The 20,434-nt window shown below is 46.1% G+C and overlaps 1 protein-coding gene across 9 annotated transcripts in view; it reads left to right on the top strand.

Moving 5' to 3' along the window:
* LOC142584667 (solute carrier family 41 member 1-like) overlaps positions 1-20,434 on the top strand; it is a 590,717-nt gene that overhangs the window by 440,377 nt on the left and 129,906 nt on the right. For all 9 annotated transcript variants that reach the window (XM_075694835.1, XM_075694832.1, XM_075694836.1 and 6 more), the window contains 2 exons: positions 535-608; positions 1,588-1,722. In XM_075694835.1, the coding sequence (XP_075550950.1) occupies positions 535-608; positions 1,588-1,722 (209 nt within the window). The remainder of the gene's footprint in view (positions 1-534; positions 609-1,587; positions 1,723-20,434) is intronic.

The following is a 20,434-nucleotide window of genomic DNA, read 5'->3' as shown; positions in this document are numbered from 1 at the left end:
CTTCTTGTTGCGTTTCTTCTTTATCGTCAAATTGATTGTCAGTTCGTTTGGATGATGCCGCTGATTCGTGGAAGATGAGCATTAGCCGGCGTGTGCTGTAGTACATGACGTAATTGGACAGTGTCCCGTTTGGTAGACCTCGTACGTAGACGTGGTCGATGACACTGGCTCCTCTCGATGCGAACCATTATCCACAGTGATCAGCCGTGCACCGGCGGCGCTTGCATATGGCGCTGCCGCACGGGGCCTATCTTGAAGCGATTTGCGGCGCGGACAGCGCGCGCCGAGTTCTGATAGCTTCGTGCGCGCTGTGTTCTCACAGCTTAGTCCATATAGAAGCGAGGGGCAGCAAAAGGTCAATTCGCTCGCTGCTGCGGGCCTTGCTTTGAAAGCCTCACGTGACGGACGGATAGAAAGACGGGTTTCCTCGTTGGGTGGGCATAAACATTCGTACGTATTAAAAATGTTTCCCCGTAATCAAACATAGTGCTCAGCATACTTCTATATCGCGCTCGTTTTTTTTATTTTGTCTAGCATCGGTGGCTACATTCTTGACCTGGCCGTCAGCCACTTCAGCGGACTGGTCGTGTTTCAACCCGTCATCAACGGTGAGCACGCCACTCTTCTCTCCACCAGTGGGGTGAAGTGTGTAGTGGTACACGGCATTCTCGCAACAAGCTTTCCGCAAAACAAACTTCGACATTAGTACGGTGTAGAGGATGCACCGGAAGTTCTTGGTGGCTGGAGTATCGACCGTTCACTGAGCGGCCTGACTGAGTTGTTGCGCTTGGGGACAGAATCGACGAGAGCTGCGTTTGATGCGAAGTCGCACAGCGGAGGCTCTTTGTGGAGTGGCGTGTGAGGAGCACAAAGGAATCAGCGGCACAGTTAGCGAATGAAATCTGGAGGCAGTTCGAAGAACGAGGCGCAGTGCAGGTCTGCAACAATCCGCGGGGGCGTGACATTCCGGAAAGACAGTCCGCTGCTTGCGCGCTTTGCAGGCGGTTGCCGCATATCGGTGCCATTTGTATATTGTAAACTCATCGCAGTGGTATTTTAAGGCACGAATTCTCTAGCGATGTTTTAAAGAAATTCAAGTTTCTACTTGTGTAATTTGGGGTTTTATCGCCATGCTTGTGTGTTGTTTCTATGCTAATAATGGAGGTTACAGTAATGGTGTTTCCATAATGTAATTGCATTGTTTTACTTACTTGTAGTTGCTGTTACTTGCACGTGCCATGTGTTATTGTACATGCGGTATATGCCGCATACAGTGTTCTATTCGTACGCTACCTGTTGTTTCTTATTGCCTTTTGTATTTTGTGTGCGTACTTTTTTTCTTGAATGCAAACACCCACCCCGTAAGAGACCCAAAGGACTCACAGTGTTGTAAATAAATAAACAAGCAAGCAAATACATAAACGAAATATGTAAATTAGCGTTCTGCCATGCTAATTTTGCGTTGCATCATCATGTCGGTGTGCATTTGTTTGTTGCTAAAGTGATGGTTGAGCTCGCCTGTGCGCAAACCACAGCGAGGGGGGAAGCGTCCGCGCTCCCCCGGCTCACTGTCCAACCCGGCCGCAGGGGTCAGCGGCAACTTGGCGGCCATCCACGCCAGCCGGCTGTCGACGCTCTTCGCGCAGCGCTCCGAGCTCGGCTGGCATCCGGAGGACGACAAGCGCCACTGCGTCGACCCGCTCACGGGACTCTGCGGACGCAGTGAGTACGCTCTGATCCCTCGTGGGGCCAATATTTGTTAGGGCCTTATATGTGGCTCATGTGCCGGAAAGTCCGGCGTTGTTGCCGTGACTGCACTGTGCTTCAAAACAGGCTGCGAACCTACGACCTTTGGTGTTAATAAAGGCCACGTTATTAAGGCGCAGGAAGAGTTAATTAGGGCGCTCGAACTGGTAACTTTTGGTGGGGGTCGAACCCACGATTATCCTTTGTGCGCACCTTGTGACGAAGCCGTTGGTCACGCCGCGGCACTTCTGCTGACGTGGCCGCAAGGCTTTCGCATTCATCCACGTTGCGATAATTTTTTTTAAACATACTGCAGGCTCCAGTGAGGGCCAGCAGGATGAGCGTAAGTTGCATACAACTATAAAAAACGTACATAAATGCAAAATCTGAGCAATAAGTTTCAACAGTTCAATAAGGAAGGTAAGGCACAGCAAAGAAAATTAAATTACAAGTGAATAAAGCCTGATCCAGATTAAATACAACCAAGGTACCCATCAAAAACTTAAACCAAACTTAGCTACATATTTTCTCAATTGCGACAGTGCTACATAAATTCCCTTCTTCTGGGAAGGAAATGAAAATGAAATGTCGGCCTTCCAATGTAAAGAGGAATGAATATCTAGGATCTTCTAATAATACACTCTTTAGTGCTGTTTCAGTAATTTCACTTTAGGTAAAGATAATATCGTACCATTTTTACAGTGTAATTACAGAAAACGCTCTATCAATGTGGTATTGAAATATTCTAGGTTATTTTCTGACTTCCTTACCGTTTTATCATCAAACAAATATACGAAAATTTCATTCATTTGGTGGTACTACTTGTCAAGGCACGTCCTATAACACTCTAGGTAAAGAATTCGGATGCCTATGTGTGGCTTGGAAGCGTGCTTGTGACCTATATAATCACTCCATTGTTGAAAGTTTTGCGCACACTGAATGAATTAGGACAACAAGGAAAGGACACAAAGACCAGCGCAGACTGACAACTCAACTTCTATTCCTAAAAACGGCACATATATACCGTCCATACAAATCACATGATCACCACGCATGGGCAACTGAGCCTCCGTTCCCCATGATAACAACACTCATTCGAATTTCTTTAGGAATACTGCTGTCTACTCCTCTATATTTTTTATGTACCTATCACCCAATTTATTGAGTGCTAAACTTTGCCTGCAGACTGGAAGGTGGGGAAGGTGGTCCCTCTGTTGAAATCACGTAACCCGCATTATCTTCTCAATTACAGACACATTTCACTTACCAGCGCAAAATCCTTGAACACGTCATATTTTCCATTCTTGTCTCATTCCTGGAATCCAACTCTTTCTTCACTTTGTTTCAGCATGGGTTTCGCAAAAACTACTCCTTCGAAACACAATTAATATCGTTTTTACAAAACATTTCTTCCTCTTCAGACAAAGGCCAAGTCATTGACTGTATCTTTCTAGATATTGCCAAAGCGTTTGACAAGGAGTCTCAGCACTTACTGCTTCTTAGACTTAGTACTCTTAATACTGACCCTAATATTCTGAAATTGATAGAATGTTTCCTAAACAACCGTACCCAGTTTGTAACAGCTAACGATTCTGCATCCCCGCACTGCGCGTGAAATCAGGTGTTCAAGGCTCTGTCCTTACTATACCTAGTTTATATAAACGACTTACCTGCCGTAGTTAATAGTTCTATTAAAATTTTTGCCGACGATTGTGTTCTATACCATGACATAACTAATCAGCATGATAACCTTATGCTTCAGCCAGATCTGGATAACATTTCAAGGCGGTGCTCACAATGTCTAATGTTCTTAAATCCGACTAAATGCAAAATTATGTCTGTCTCGCGTAGCTCAAGCTCACCAACTCCTTTCGGCTATATTATCAATGAAACCAACCTTGAGCACGTGACTTCCTACAAATATCTTGGAATCCAGCTAAACAGCAACCTTTCGTGGCATGCGCACATCCAACACATCACGAACAAACAGATCTCTTTGCTACATTCACATGAATTTTTCTAAAACACTAATTAGACCGAAGCTTGAGTATGCATCATCTGTCAGGGAGCCTGGGCAAAAAACATTAGCAGACACCATTGAGTCAGTTCAGAACAGGTCAGCACGCTTCATCCTTTCAAATTATTCCCGCACAGCTAGCGTTTTTAATGAAGTCAAACCTTGGCCTTATTAATTTGCAGCCTCGAAGAAAAATGTCCCGTCTCTGCCTTTTTCAAGAAATATGTTACAAAAATAACTCGCTTAAACAAGACTTCATTTCAGAGCTTTTGTACATGTCGTTGCGTCTTGATCATCGCTTTGAAGCGTTCATTCCTTTCTGTCGCACATATGGTTTCTCCTATTCATTTCTGCCAAAAACCAGTGCCGAGTGGAACCGCCTTCCCCCCTCCATCGCCTGCACAGAGGAGGCATCATCTTTCAAGATTGCAATAACTAAATATATTTTGAGTTTACCACTCTAAATATTAATAATAGTTTAAGCGTGTTGTATTTTCTTTCTATCATTCTACCCACTCCCTCAGTAGCGCCCTTTTGGGCCTTGAGGGTGCTGTAAATAAATAAATAAATAAATAAATAAATAAATAAATAAATAAATAAATACATAAATAAATAAATAAATAAAATGCATCATATTCGACACCCACTATCGCCTAACACTAAGTTAATTTCAGTATCATACAGAGGATGTCTAACACGTGCTCCCTGTAGTCTGGACATGTGCCAAGCTTCTACGATATCTCTTTTTGTCTGATTAGGACTAACATGCAAAATAGCGGTTTGGTCAAACAGCAGTTTACGCATGCTCAATGAATATTGCGCACAGTGCACTCCAAAATGCGCATAGGGCCTTCCCTTCAAGCAGGCCAAGTGCTCTCTTAACCTTACATTTATGCATCGGTCAGTCTGACCGACATAGTGCTGCCCACACTTGAAAGGAATTTTATATACCACATTTCTTTTGCATTCTAAAAACTGGTGCACATGATGCATCCGGCATTTATAAGTAAGACTGTTAACCTTGTTATCATACATACTATTTGTCGCAGGGCAAACACCTCCCCCCCAACCACTTTGTCTCTTGCCGAAAAAAACTATATTCACGTCATATTTGGCAGCAACCTTCTTGAGTTTATGCGATCAGCCATGCATATACGGGCAGTGGTGCAGCCAGAGATTTAGTTCAGAGGGGGCTCACGTTGCAGCTCGGCCTCCTCCTTACAGAATTTGTCGAGGGATCAAATACGTGAATGGTAGCTGCATTGCCAAAGATGCTGCAAACGAATTTATTTATTTAATTCGAATACTGTTAGCCCTTTTCGGGCTGGTACAGGGTGGGAGGATTGACACATTTTGTCAACACATCAAGCAATGAAACAAAATAAGTATATCACGAGAGGTACATTTCCAGCTTCCGTTCAAATGATTGTACAGTCATTGTGTCATCAAAAATCGGTACATCAAGGCCATTCCAGTCTTCGATTGTCTTAACAAGGGGAGAATATTTAAGAACATCAATTCTGGCATTGCAAGGCATAAAAACATAAGGGCCAGGACGTAACAAATAGCGCGACTGATCTAAGTTAAATTTATTATTAGACAGCTGGTGCAAAAACTTCAGCCGTGCGATTTTTCTGCGTGTTGCCAGTGTCGATGAGTTTGCCCTAGCGAGCAAAGCGGTTACGGACTCTGTTTTGCGATACGCTGAAAACCGTACTGCAAGTCTCCGAATGCGTTCAAGTTGGTTAATCTGATATTGCTTCTTGAACATTACGCACTGTGAAGACAAGAAATGTGTATTTTTTTCATAAAAGAATGTACTCGTATGTCCTAAAAATTATTCCCGGAATAACTGATATCAATGCTTCCATTTTTATTGACTAATTATAAGTAAAGAATATATCACACAAATTTAGAATCAATTCGAAACAAAGCAGTGCATGCCGCTGATCTGAAATATGTAATGGCCATGCAATGAACAAGTTGAGGACAAATATTTTATTGAAACTTTGTCAGCCAGAAACCTTGTTTACGTTTTTGTACATATGAAATGGCGAGGGAAAAATCTCAATGACGCTGTCATTTGTTCCAACGTTTTGCGCAGGAGCAGCTGTCAGCGATCATGTATTGTGAGTAATTACACCAAAATTATAGTCGCAGCAGAGAGCACATATAGAAAGCAGGAGTTCTGCAAAATATACGGGGGTGAGTCAAATGCACGTCACCCAATGCGAATATATGACAAAAAGAGTGCTTTATTTAAAAGTAGTCTCTATGAGCATTTAGGCATTTGTCCCGCTAACGAGTCGCATGACTCCGGTCCCATAAAACTCCTTGGGTTGCTGCTTCAAAAATCTGGAACTGACATTTTTACGTGATCGTCCGACACGAACATGATTCCCTTCAGCTATTTTTTTCTATTCCCCCAACGTGAGGAAGTCGCAAGGCTACAGGTCTGGCCTGTATGGCGGATGTTGCAGCGTTTCCCACTTGAAATTTGCTAGCTTTGTATTAACCATATCGACGACGTGGGTACGGGCCGGGATCATCTTTTTGTGGAGCAAGATGACCCCATTCGTCAATTTTCCACGTCGTTTGTTCTTGATATCCACATGCAGCCGATCCGGCGTTTCTCAATATCGGAAACGATTGATAGTCTCTCCAGGTTCAGAAAATTCTATAAGTAATGGCTCCTGACGACAAAAAAAAAACAAGTCAGGCACACCTCTCCTGTAGAAATGACGTCCCTTGCTTTCTTTTGGGGGTGTGAATTCGAATGTTTTCACTGTGAGCTTTGCCGTCGTGTTTCATGCTCGTAGTAGTAGCACCATGATTCGTCCCCGATCACAATTGCAGACAAGAAGTCGTCGCCTTCCTTGTGATACCGGATCAGATTAGTCAAGGCAGCGCCGAACTTCTCCGTCTTCTGAAGGTGGTTCAAGCTCTTGGGCAGCCATTGTCTTTCTTCTTCTTTCTTCTTTATTGATATTGTCAGCCCTTTCTTTAAAGCCATTACAGGAGTGGAGAAAAAATAATAAAACAAGCAATGTCAACACATCTGATTCAGGCAGGACGTACAATACATCTGAATACAACGGTCAAAAAAGAAATTGCATTGCATATACATTGCAATACAACAAGCATAAAAACCAATCAATGTACCTTGAGGCATGTAAAATAAGAACAACATACACAGATAATAACAAAATCATAAAATCAGGTGATTCAGAAAGTCAGATGATTAATGCACCGCGCTCTCGGAATAAATAATGGCATGGAAATTACTCAGAAAATTATTTAAAGAGGCATACTGAACTACGAAATCGGCAAGCATGTTCCACACTTTTATCGTTCAGGGAAAGAAGCTATATTTAAATGTATCATTACGGGTTACAGGAGGGGGAATTTACATGCTGTGGCGAGGTCTGGTCTAGAAGATTCGTTTGTAGAAATTTCAAACTAGTTCGTCCTATTAATTTTTATTTCATTAAGGATAATAAGGAACAGGAACTTCAGCCTATCATACTTAGTCCTTAATTCTAAATTGGAAAGATTTGCAAGCTGACACAGATTTGAAGGGGAGTGAAGTCGACCATATTTGAAGATGAATCGACAAGCTAACCTCTGAATCCTTTCCAGTTTCTTACTGTCTTTCCCTGTGTAAGAATCGCAGAAAATTTTCGCGTACTCAATGATTGGTCTGACCAGTGCTCTATAGGCTAAGTTTTTAACTTCAGAGGTTGCTCTGTGTAAATTTCATCTTAGGCTCCAAATCGCATTATTCGCCTTCATACTTACTTCCTCTACATGCGTATTTCAGCTTAAGTCACTTCTAAATAATAATCCCAAATATTTGTGCTCTTCTACCTTTTTAAGCTTTTTGCCATGTATACTACAAGCAAATTGCAGGATCTCCTTTTTTCTTGTAATAGACATGCTTACTGATTTAGTTGGATTTATAACCATTTGCCAGTCAGAACACCATTTCATAATGTTATCAAGGTTGCATTGCAATTTAATTTGGTCACTGGAAGGTTCTATATCATTATAAACAACACAATCGTCAGCGAATAGTCTTATTGGAATAGAAATGTGGTGCGTCAGGTCATTAATGAAAATAAGAAATAGAAGAGGTCCTAGGACACTTCCCTGAGGTACTCCAGACAACACCGGTTGAAGACTCGACCTATGCGCGTTTATTTTAACGTACTGCTGACGTCACTTTAAGTACGATGTAAACCACTTTGTGAGGTTAGGATTCTTAAACACAGCATTAATTTTGAACAAAAGTTTGGAGTGGGAAACATTATCGAGTGCTTTGACAAATCCAAATAAACGAGGTCCATCTTTGCACGGGAATTTATTGTTTGTGAAGTGTCATGAACCAATTCAACTAATTGAGTGATCATAGATAGTCCTTTACGGAATCCATGCTGCACAGGCGATAACAAGCTATACACTTCAAGGTATTGTGACAACTATTTGGATATGATATGTTCCAGAAGTTTACAGCATGTATTTGTGAGGGGAGTTGGCCGGTAATTGCTAATCTCTGAAGTGTTCCCGGTTTTATGAACTGGTACTATTCTCGCTAGTTTCCATGCGGTGGGGAAAGAACCATTCAAAACTGAGGAATTAAATATTTTGGTAAGGAACTTAGACACCCATTCAGAATACCTCACTAAGAATTCATTAGGAATATCGTCTGGTCAAGTCGCTAGGTCTGGTCTGGCACACAAGGGCCGATAGTCGAGATGTTCATGAATAATGGTATGAACCGCACCATGACTGGTGTTGACACTCTCTGCCAGTTCATCGATGCTTATCCTCTGTTCTTGTCCAATCAGCTCATCAACCTTTGCTTTTGTATGGCGCCGAACAATGGAAATAAATTAAAATGGGGAAGCATGCACCACCAGAAGGGCACTGTAGGCAGAAAGGCCAATTAAAAATAAATGAAAAGGGCCTGCGGAGGCAACCCAAGATGAATTTAGAGAAAACGATAATATATACAGAAAATAAGGCGGAGGTAAGCTTGGAAATGTCAGAAATTAATAGTTAAACAAACAGGTTAGTGGGTGGAAAAGGCATTTTCAGAAGTCTCTCTGAAAACTGCATCCAGAAAGGAACAAATGACCGTCTGCAAGGAGCGCCCACACCCAGACCGCCCCCCAGGGCCACCCGCCCGCGCAGGGACCCGCAAGGCTTCCGTGCTTTATTGCATCATTTCGCATGCGCCAGTGCATCCTTCCTCTCTGCCGGTCTCCTGCCGCCTCGACTCGATGACAGTGGTCTGGTAGGCAGGGTAATGCGTAGTATGAGGTGACCATGAGGCCCATCAGGGTGGTGCTCTGCAAAGTTCTGACACAATGATGGGTGACACAAGGAGATTGATAACAGAGGTGAAGAGGAAGCGGAGAATAATGAGAATGAAGCATGCGGTTAGAGCCATCCAGCACGGGGAAGCCCTGCCATAGTTGACTTATACAGTGTGGATGGCGGAGAACAGTCACGCAAAAGTAATATGAAACACTGAGACAGTGAAACGGATCCGGGAGTGGGGCCCATAGGGATCAGCGGAAGAGGCAGGAGCGGAAAAGGAAGTAACAGAAAGAGTGATGAGGTTTTGCAGGAGCAGGGCGCGGGAACGTTTTGATTGTATCAAGGCCGGATAAACGTCAGGCGAAATATTTTCGAGGCGCAAGAAAGTTCGCAATTGCGACGCCATGTGCGCGGTACGCGTGCACGAGGTCAAGCAATGGGTTTCGTGCACACAAGGAGCACCGCGCGCACACCGATCAGAGGTGCTCAGATGAAAGCGATGAAGGTAGCACGGAAATGTCCCTGTCCAGTGAAGAAATGGGTTAAAAGACGGGTCGGCGGGAACCAGCGCGGAATCGCGTACACACTACGGACACGTTTATAAAGACTAGTGTCTGTGGCCTCGCGCTGCCGGTGATGTTGAGGCGTTTTAAATAGTCGAGTCCGGACCGATCGCACGGAAGCAAGACACGAGCGAACGAGGCCGGCGGCCGCCGCAGACGACGCGTCTGCCACCTCGTTACCCGCCATGCCCCGGTGGCCAGGACGGGGTAGAGAAGGACTCGGCGACCTGCGAGTTCTTGTGAACGCAGGATTCTTTTCAATTGCCATATGCGCTCATCCGTGACAGAAAGTAGCGAAAGAGCCGTCAAAATGGCCAGGCAATCAGTATAAATGTGCACCGCAACTTTTCCGCGCAATTTCGCGATGAAGTCCAGAGCCTCTGCAAAAGGCGATGGTCTCAGCACTGTGCGCGCTTGTGGCGTTCTCCACCCTAAACTTCCGCACTGCGAGGAGCTGGCCGCGCGGGTCGAATACCACATGCGCTGCACCCACCGCGACACCCGTGAAGGCACCGTCGGTGCACAGATGGTACGCAGGCGATGTCGATATAATGGCAGCCTGGCCGGGCGTCAAGCGCTCGAACGAAAAGCGACAAGCAGCGTGCGGATGAGGCCACCATTAGTAAAAAAGACGCGCGATGGAGTTCGGATAAAATGTGTCCTGGCCATAATGAGTTACTTGGTGCAGCGCAAATATTGAAAATTCCGCCGTCAACCAATCCAGCTCGACATTCAGCGGTGGACAGTTCGCCAGAAAATGCAGTGCCGTGGTGCGCGTGGTGTCATACGCGCCGGTCAAAGCCACTAGAATGGAGCGCTGGACAGATAACGCGCGGGTGGTCAAGTAAGACGATGGAAAAACCGACTACCACACCGGAGACGCGTATGCAATCGCAGGAAGCAGAACCTGTCTATACAGACGCCGTATAAGCACGGGGCTCAAGGATAAGTGTATGCGTAGAAACTTGAGCGTTCGTGCAACCAATACCTCGGCTTTGGTATCAATAAAGTCAACACGGGCACGGAAATTAAGTTTGTAGTCAAAGACCACGCCGCTAGTTTTAATATGTTCTTTTTGTTTTAGGTAAGCGCCATCCAATCTAATGGACGGACGTCGCTTAGAGGTGCCAATGTGCCCATTGTTGAAGAAAAAGAAATAAGACTTTTGATGACTAATTTCGACCGTGTTTTGCCGGGTCTGATTGCAAACCAAGGTGAGCATAGATTCTGCCAGAGCCTCTAATTGCAAGCGCGAGGAACTGGAGCACGTACGATGGTGTCGTCTGCGTACGCCTGGATGTGAACCCGTTGTGGAAGTGGGAGGTCTAGCATGGAACGAATGAGCAAATTGCACAACAAGGGGCTGATCGGCGATCCCTGGGCACTTCCGGTGCACAGACGCGCCGCTACGTCTCCCGCATTTGCACGAAACACGACCCGGCGGCCCGTCACGAATGACTGGAGGAGATGGTACAGATTCGCAGGGCAACGGTGCTAAAAAACAGGACCGAATAGTGCCGCACGCTGTGTAATGTAATTATGGGGTTTTACGAGCCAAAACCACTTTCTCATTATGAGGCACGCCGTAGTGGAGGACTCCGGAAATTTCGACCACCTGGGGTTCTTTAACGTGCACCTAAATCTAAGTACACGGGTGTTTTCGCATTTCGCCCCCATCGAAATGCGGCCGCCGTGGCCGGGATTCGACCCGCGACCTCGTGCTCAGCAGCCCAACACCATAGCGACTGAGCAACCACGGCGGGTCGCACGCTGTGCAACGCACTGGTGAAGTCGAGCGAAATTAAGACCGTCGGTGTCTTTGCTGCTTTGAGCACACTGAAGCGTTGTTTAAGTGCGTGCAGGGCAGGGGCACTCCGCGCCTGCGTGAAGCCGAATTGATGTGCGTGAAGCAGGTTGTGTGAATTTAAAAAAAAATAAGAAAGCCGGTAATTTAGTTGGCGTTCCAATATTGTACCGAAAAGAGAATTCATGACTTTGGGGCGGCAGGCGGAAGGTAGGTCAGCGGGACGGCCGGGTTTAGGAATAAAAATTATTCGACCGATCTTCCAGGCAGAGCGGAACGGCCCAACCTAACGGCGTATTTTTGAGCCCCTCGGATTGCAAAAATAACCTAAATAAAAATGAGGCAAACCCGCACCACCAAGGTATAGCAGGTTTAAGCCAATTAAAATTAAATGAAGAGGGGTAGAAACCCAAAATGTAACTTGAGGAAAAGCCAATTGTCGAAAAAAAAAACAACGAGGTAAGCCGACAGAAAATGTATATCATTACAAGTAGGGGACAGGAATGAACGTCGGAATACCTGTCTGCATTGACTTGTGGCGTGTGACGTCTCGTGTTTCGTCCAATTCTTTATTAAGTCACTGAACATGACGAAAAAACAGCAAAAGAAGGGAAAATGAAGAGGACAGCAGAAGAGGGCAGGGCCAGAGGAGGCCGGCAGGTCCAGCAGGATTCCGGACATCTGGAGCAGAGCTTTGGGTGTGTGCACCAAACGGCGGCATTAAAGATGGCAAAGAGGAAACGACGATGCAAGCGGTACAAATTACGCACGAGCATGGCGGTGAGCCCGTCCAACCCTGGCGCCGACTTGCCACGGTACAGCACGCGCTCGATCTTGGCCGTGGTAAAGGGACCTCAGGATAGGGACACCGCACTACAGCCCAAATTCGACGATGGTATTCGCTGTGGGGTCATCCTCGGCTACATGTGCGCTTAATGAAAGGGTCGCTGATTCTAGGGCGGATGATGTAGAAGTGTCGTCGGGACCTTCGAGCGGAGGAAGATTTAGAACGGGAGCTAGCTTCTCCAAGGCCACCCTGAAAGGATCGCCAAAGAGATTCCGTCTCGTGATGTCGTGGCACATCGCCCGATCTGCCGCAGCTTTCGCTTGCCTTCGTAAGCAGCGAAAGCGGAGGCTCACTGGACACAAAAGATCTCACGCATGGCGGGTTCACGCGCGCGCTGGAACCGGCATCTCATCGCGCGCACCCTGACACGTTTGTCCCGCAATTGAGGTTACCACCACGACTTCGCCCCCTCGCCACGCGCACGAACCCTTCGAAGGTGGCTCCTGCATAGGCCATTACAGAGAGAGTAAAAACCCTCCTAAACAGATTCAAGCAGGATAGCCGATGAAAAGCGACAGCGGGAGGCGCCGTGGAACCAGCGATGGTCCCGAAGAATCTCTAGTATCTGTCCACGCGCAAAATGGGTCCGACGACGTAACGGCGCCGTCGTGGCAGCGAAGAGGGTGAACTCGATATGTCTATGGTCCGACAGCGTCTCCTCCTCGGAGACCGGCGATATTCCCGCTCTGTGAGGGGAAAGGATACGAGCTACACGTCAATCCACGATCGTGCGTAAGGCGTCTCGAAGGCGTCTCGCGAGAGAGTCGGAGTGATTTAAGATTTGTAATTCGTTTGCGCATGCAAACTGCAGTAGTTGCGCCACACGCACATCACTGACGTCAGGCCCCCAAAGTGCATCTTTAGCATTAAAGTCGCCACCAAAAACGAAGGTTTGGGTTAGGTGCCGAGAGAAAACTTGACTCAGTTCATCCAAAAATGGATCCAGCGGACGGGGCACGAGTGGCAACAAGCACGAACGCCCATCCGGCGCGCTCGCAGCTGAGTGCGACAATCAGCTGGGACACGCAGACGGGAAAGGGGTCGCAGTCCGAGGCCAGGAAGATGACTCGCGGGTGCTTCGAAGCATGAAAAGGAACCATGGGGCGGGCCACATGCGGGATGTGATTGTCGCGCGTATTTGGTTCGGACACCCGCGCGAAATGGAAGTCGCCCGCTAGCATACGCATCACGAGCAACTTGGTGGCATCGCGTGTGCCAGCAAGATTCGCCAGGATGATTTTGATGGGCGTTTCGCTATTCGTGGCTGAGAACATCGAGGTAATGTGCCGGAAACCGTCCACCCGCATCAATCATCCCTGCTTCTGCAATTCTCCGGCACATAATGCGTTGGAAGGAATGGAGAGGCGAAAGAAAAAAGGACGCACAAAAGTGCAGACAGGGACAAAGAGGGACACAGAGAAGAACAAAGAAATGCGTACTCGTGTAGAAAGCGACAAGAAACATGGCAGAACTGGGGCACTATAACGTAAAACTATTCCAAACTTTTTTATTCCAATTCTGCGATCAGCCCACCGCGATTGGTCAAAAACTTTTTTAGACCCCCCCCCCTTCACCTGTCTGTTACACGACGTCACGAAAACAGCGATAGCTCCCCATCTGATATGACGCGTACACACTGATTATGCATAATTTGACCGAACAAAATAAAAATAGTTATTTCTGATTCGACGCATTTTTGTCATTAGCCATCGGCTATTGGTCGAAGTTGGCCTGCTCATATCACCTGCTAAGTCGGCTGCAATAGCATATCACCCTAAACAACGCGCTCGTCGAACAATGAGCCGACTGTATCTTGACGAAACGCCTATAAACTGGGTGCGACAACACCGTTATTTGGGGTTAATTGTGGATGATCGCATCTCTTGGCGTCCTGCCGTTAAATCTGTACGACGCAAATCGCACTCCCTCCTTAAGTATGTGGCCGCATTGACTGCTCGAGGTGCTGGCTGCGACCAAACAACGGCTCTTCAGGTGTACCAGTCATCTGTACTCTCAGGCATGCTGTACGCATTACCAATTTTGAACATACCACATAGTTTGACGGCCCAACTGGAGCGAGATCATCGCGTTGCCCTTCGACTAATGCTTGGATTACCTCGTGAGGCGCAATCTATTGCATTACTCACTGAAGCGCATCAGTTACCCCTGAGGCTGCAAGTTACCTCAAGTTACCCCTGAGGCTCACATCAGAGAGCTCTGTATCATATTGAGCGTCTGCACCGCGCATCGAATGGTCAATCGCTCCTTGATCGTCTCATTCACCGCCCGTTATCTCGAATGGGAAAAATGGCGGCTTTATTTATGAATATCACTACCATTTCTGAACATGCTGCTTCAGATACGTCTCCGCCTCCAAAAGGTATCACGAAACACGTACTCCCCATTCACCTCACAATCCCTGACATGCACAAAAAGTCCGATATGGCTGTTTCGGCAATATTCCAATTGGCTCAGTCTCACATGTTCGAAAAGTTTCCAGATTATCTGCAAGTTTTCACAGATGCATCTGTACACAACGACGGTCAAGGCGCCTCTGCAGCTTTTTTCTGCCCTTCTACTAAAGTACGACGTATATTTCAAATACCTCATCCAGCTTCGTCAACAACTGCAGAACTAGCAGCGATTAATGTTGCATTGAAATACGTGCAAGAGGAGTTAACTACATCGAAAGTTGTCATCTTTACGGACTCCCGTGCTGCCCTTAGCAGGTTACAACGCAGTGAGCTTGATTGCCCACTTGTGCGCAGCATTACTGACTCTGCGAGCAAAATTACATCACCTGAGGTATCTGTCGTCGCTCAATGGATACCTTCACACGTAGGAATCGCCGGAAATGAAGAAGCTGATCGGCTCGCTTCAAGTTGCGCTCATAACAACTGTGACTGCCCAGAAATTCTGTGCAAGCTTGATGACGCTCGTGTCCTGATACGTCGCCACCTACTTAAGCAGCATCCAGATCAGCGTGTCGCAAATGGAACGTTCCCGCCCCGTGTTCGTGGTCGAGGCTTGCCTCGTCGCGCTAGAGCCCAACTGCTCAAGCTGAGGGTTGGTTGCGCGAACGTGCACGAACGTTTATACAGACAAGGGCGTGTGGCAAGTCCATTCTGTGCGTCTTGTGGCTGCTACGAGACACTTCAGCACCTTATATTTGAGTGTCCCGCTTTCAGTGCGCAGCGCATGTCGCTAGTGAGAAACTATCACCTCCTTGGCCTGCGGTGTGCGACATTCGAGGAATGCTTATACCCCAGTGGTTGTGCTTCTAAACGTGATCAGGCCCATCTCGCCCTACTAATCTTTCTAGAGCTAACTTACTTAGGTTCACGTTTGTAGCGTGAATGTTCAACATTCTGTAGTAGCTTGACCTTCAGTGACCGGCCCTACAGTGTGTGATCTGTACTGTGTCCTAACGCTTCTTCCTTCGAAGATGGGAGGTGGCGGGTTCAAACACCTTGTAGTGTATATTGTGAAGCGACTACCAGTGAAACGGTGATTGCGTGCAGCTATACTTGGCGTCTCATCGTGGAGCGCACAATTAGCCGCATAGCAAACTAGCCATGGATGTGATTGATGATTGTGGAGGCTGTCCTTAAGATGCAAGAGTGGGCTGTCCAGCAGGCCTGAGAGGCGGCGACGAGGCAAGGCCTTGCAGTCCCCTCTGGGAGACCTGAGTCCGGGTCGTTAAACACGCCCGGATTTAAAATAAATTTGTTTCCATTCATCCAATTTTCGCGTCCTTCGTTTAACCGTTTTCTCTAGCGCTCCCCATGTAGCCACTGAAATGCAATGTTCAACGTACACGGAAGTCACATGACGACTCATTTCTATTTGCAAAACACCTTCAGCTGTCAAAGACCTCACGACACCACGCTGTTCAACTTTCTGAGCGTCCATTAAGTCACGCAACCATGTTCGACCCAGTGTATGAGAGCATTAAAAAACATTTATCCTGACACCTACGTGTCACTTTTGTAGATGGCAGATGCCTGTGTGCTACGCGCATACCTCGCAGATAATGAACAGAACCATTATTGCGCGTGGTTAGTTGGCTATTTTTGTTAGTTATTTTCATTTGACTCGCCCTCGTTCATCAGAAATGCGAAGATACAATGGAATGTGCAAATGCGAAGGTACAGCTTGATAAAGCGCAAAAAAGTGTCGCTGGAAACACTTCACTGCACATATACACAAAACCTCGCACTCAGATATTTAAATAACGCATCTAAGGAAAAGTGACGCTATAGAATGCCTCAAACAAGGCAAATAAACATGTTCCGCAATCACAGATCACAGAATCCTAAGGCCTTTCCGCCCTCCCCTCCCTCCGATGTATCGCGCGCGACGGAAGGCAGCGCGTTTCCTCCCCACCTTTCTCCTTTGCTTACACAAGACTGCGCCACCGTCATCGGCTCACCTATGCCACCCCTGCTTTCACTCGCACATAAAGCTTGCGGCGCGCGGTCACGATGTTATCGCCCTTAGGGTTGATTTACGCTCAAACCGCCCATCGCCGCACGCCGCACCGCACGCAGGCGGTTCGTGAAAAACGGGCGGTCGTCGCGATCGGTCACAAAATTGCATTTACGCTGAAACCGCATGATGCGGTGCGGTTCGCATGAGCCCTCTGGTTGTCCAAATAGGTAACCAGCTACTGACAGCATACATCAGCGAGTTGGTAGTCCCGTGTGCTGGCGACCAGCAAAATTTCGCGCCGTGCCAGGATGTTGTTGTTACGTTTGCTCTCTCGTTAGTTATTTTTTTATTAGTTAGCTCGAGCGCTTCGCATGCGCCGGCATCCGCACTTGGTTTGGGGACCGGAAGTCTGTTGAAAGCTGGCAAACGTTCGGCAGTGCGTAGAGCAACGCTGTTCGAAGTCGGCAACAATCGCCAAGAGCAGACGACACTGGCATATTTTTGTCAATGTAGGTTGAAGCTTCCGCGTCATGGTGAAAACGCGACTCTTGCACTGTCGCATTCTGTGCTACATGTGTGGCGTTGACGTGGTGACCCACCTTTGGAACACGGTGCAGTCGTCTTACCTATGCCGCTTTTTTTAAATTTTTTTATTGCTACCTCATAATGTTGCAACAATATACGTCACCATGTGCTCGGTCGGGTGCGGCGCGACGACGCACTTTTTGTAGCTGTGCTAGCGAAAGCTTGTGTTGTGTACAAGCGACGCGCCACCACTCCTCGGCTGGACAAAGCACCAGTGCAGACGAAACAGGAAGCGACCCCACCCCGAGTCGAGTTCCAAGAATTCTCCATTACCCCCAGCGTCTCGGCCACTAGACAGGGACCGAGAGTTTGCCCCCTCGAACATATGCGGCTTCGTCTGCGTCTCTTGTAGGAAGTAAACTGTCTGCTTTCTGCCACCAACTAATGCGCATTCCTTTCGCGGATGGGCCCAGACCCTGTACGTAACAGCTTGCAAGAAACCGCATACGCGAGCACAAAGGTGTATCTAAGCCAATGAGCAAGCGATATATCGCAACAACAGCGTAGCACGCTGACGCGCCGCAGCATTATCTATTGACATACTCCTATACAGATGGTTCTATTATCGCGGAATACAGCTGTGTTGATTGACAAGTCACTTCATCACCGAGCATGCGTGTGAATCATCAACAGTGGCTTGTTGATTTAGTTGCACTTTGCTGCTGAGGTCTCTAGTAGCTGTCAAGTTAATAGTGTGTCTACAATAGATTACATGATGTAATATGGCATCGCACTTCTGAACAATGATGTAACACCGAATGAACGTACAGGAGTGAACATACCTAGTAATTGTTCATTCTATGTTACGTCATTATTTCAAAGTACACTGTCATGTTAAGTCATGACTAACCAACTAGCCATCAGTACATCTTGAGCAATTGATTACAATTATGACAGACATAAAAGTGATATGTACACACCAGAGTTACTTCTTTAGGCAGAGATGCTTGTCAGATATGTTTTCAAGGGAAGAATGTTTGCATGAAAAAAAATATTAATTCATATTGCTGAAAAGACACTCCATATAGGCTTGAATTCACGTAATGTTTCCATTTCTTGTTGGTGCTAAAGATGTCCCCGCGCATAGAAGTAGTGCTATGTCATTCATGCGTTAAGCGATGACATAGGTTTACGGGGCACACAAGGCTGCAATGCCCATGCATAAAGGCCTGGGTGGCCAATCTGCTGCCGCTTCACTATTTATCCATACTTCTGTCAGCATTTAAACAATGTACAGCCTGTGGTCAAAGTGAATACAGGCATGCTTACTCTCTCAGCAATGGCGACAATCAAGGATGATTGCCTTGAGACCGTTTGCTGCTGTCGCCATCATTTATTCTTCTCTCTTTTCATTCATCATTATTTCATCATTATTTCATCATTCTCTATTTATTCTTTTCCCTAGATAAAAAAAGGAAGCTTGCACAGTCGGTGAGCTATAGCAAAGTAATGTTACTTGATTGCGTGGGGCATGGTCCAAATGACATTCATGTAGTGACAACTTAGCTAGCTAATTCACAGCCGCATTAAAAAGAAAGAGAAGTGCATAGGCTAACAAACAGGTGCACAGTACGTGTACTTCATCTCAACGCAAACCAAGATTATCAAGCGACTATAGAGATCTAGATTAAGAGGACGCAAGCGTTCAGGCCCCCTAGTACTTGGAGCCTCAGCGGTTGCATCCCCCTCATCTAAAACTCTAATAAGCTTTGCAATGACTGCAGTGATCTTGCATGCGAAATGGTTGACATAGTAAGTCGTTTTATATTTGCCTTTCTGAATCAGTAACAGCTTAAACAGGTACACGACAATGAAATGAAATGCCGGCTCATAAGTGCACAAGACAAAAGTAGGGGAGAACATTTGTCATACCTGCTGTAACACTAATTCCAACTTGAAGTAGCTTGTAGGCAATGAATGCATGTTCATTGTGTCAGTGTAACTTGCACCTACCTCTAAGGAAAGCACAGAATGTCTGCATTGTAGGCATTAGTTCATTAGCACCGTGTGCGGGGCAGCACAAGAAAGTAAGGGAATGTTTGATGTAATTTTTATTTTTATAACCAACAGACAGTTTTTTGGGTGGAGCTTTGTGATGAATTCATGTGTTCTGTCTAAATCTGCAATGTGGGCATGTTCTATTATCCAATCACTTCCTAAGTAGTCAAATAAATGCAGATAGCCCCATAAACACTGTGGAACGGAGCGCAGAAATTTGCAGTTAAGAAGCCATAGTGACTCACACTCTGTGCTGAACATAATATAGGAAAAATGCGTAGTGGCAAATTGGGTGCACATTCTCATCTGCCATACAAATCCATATATTACAAGTAATTTATCACTCGTTCTCGTCTTGCTTACAGTTGCACAAACCTTACTGCAGCATCCTCTGTGTAGTAAAATAATCTTGCAAGTCACAGCTACTTGTTCACTCTATTAACATATATTAGCCCCCAGGCTCTCCTGTATTCCTTCACGCATGCTACAATAGAATGGCTGTGCTCAATCACCTCTTTCCATTCCACTGAAATGAAGATGGCATATATTTGTTACCAAAATATGCTCTAAAGCATAACTGTTTATCATTCTTTAAGCCTCTGAGAAGTAAGGATGGATGTCCAGCCTTGCTGTTGTGGCATTTCATAGGTTCTAACCCACCGTCATATTTCTAAACAAGCAATGATGAAATTATATAAATACGCCATACCATTAGTACAACTGATGCACTGCTTCCTCTGGGAGTCTCACTAGCACCTCCCCAATTTCGTAAATACTAAGACATATTGACAACCTAGACATGTTTATTTAACTTCACAGCCTGTGTTTTAACACGACAAATAAGCCAAATTAACCCAACAGCCCTTATATCAATCTCTGAATCACTTGAAATACTAACTAGCACAAGGAATTATGATCATATTTTATTCTGTTTGTATGTTTGTTGAATTGCACAAATCATTTTGGTCGCCCTTACAGCCTAGCTGATGCTGCCTTTCTTTATAACAATTAAGCAACAACCTTACTTGGTGCATTGCTGTGAGAGCTATAACTAGCTTCACAGTAGCACTGCACATGTACCCTCAGACCACATCGTAGACATGCTTCTGTACATACTAGAG

The sequence above is a fragment of the Dermacentor variabilis genome, chromosome 6, assembly GCF_050947875.1.
Source record: "Dermacentor variabilis isolate Ectoservices chromosome 6, ASM5094787v1, whole genome shotgun sequence".
NCBI lineage: Eukaryota > Metazoa > Arthropoda > Arachnida > Ixodida > Ixodidae > Dermacentor > Dermacentor variabilis.
Note: the sequence above shows the minus strand (reverse complement) of the source record. Positions and strands in the feature narration are given on the sequence as shown.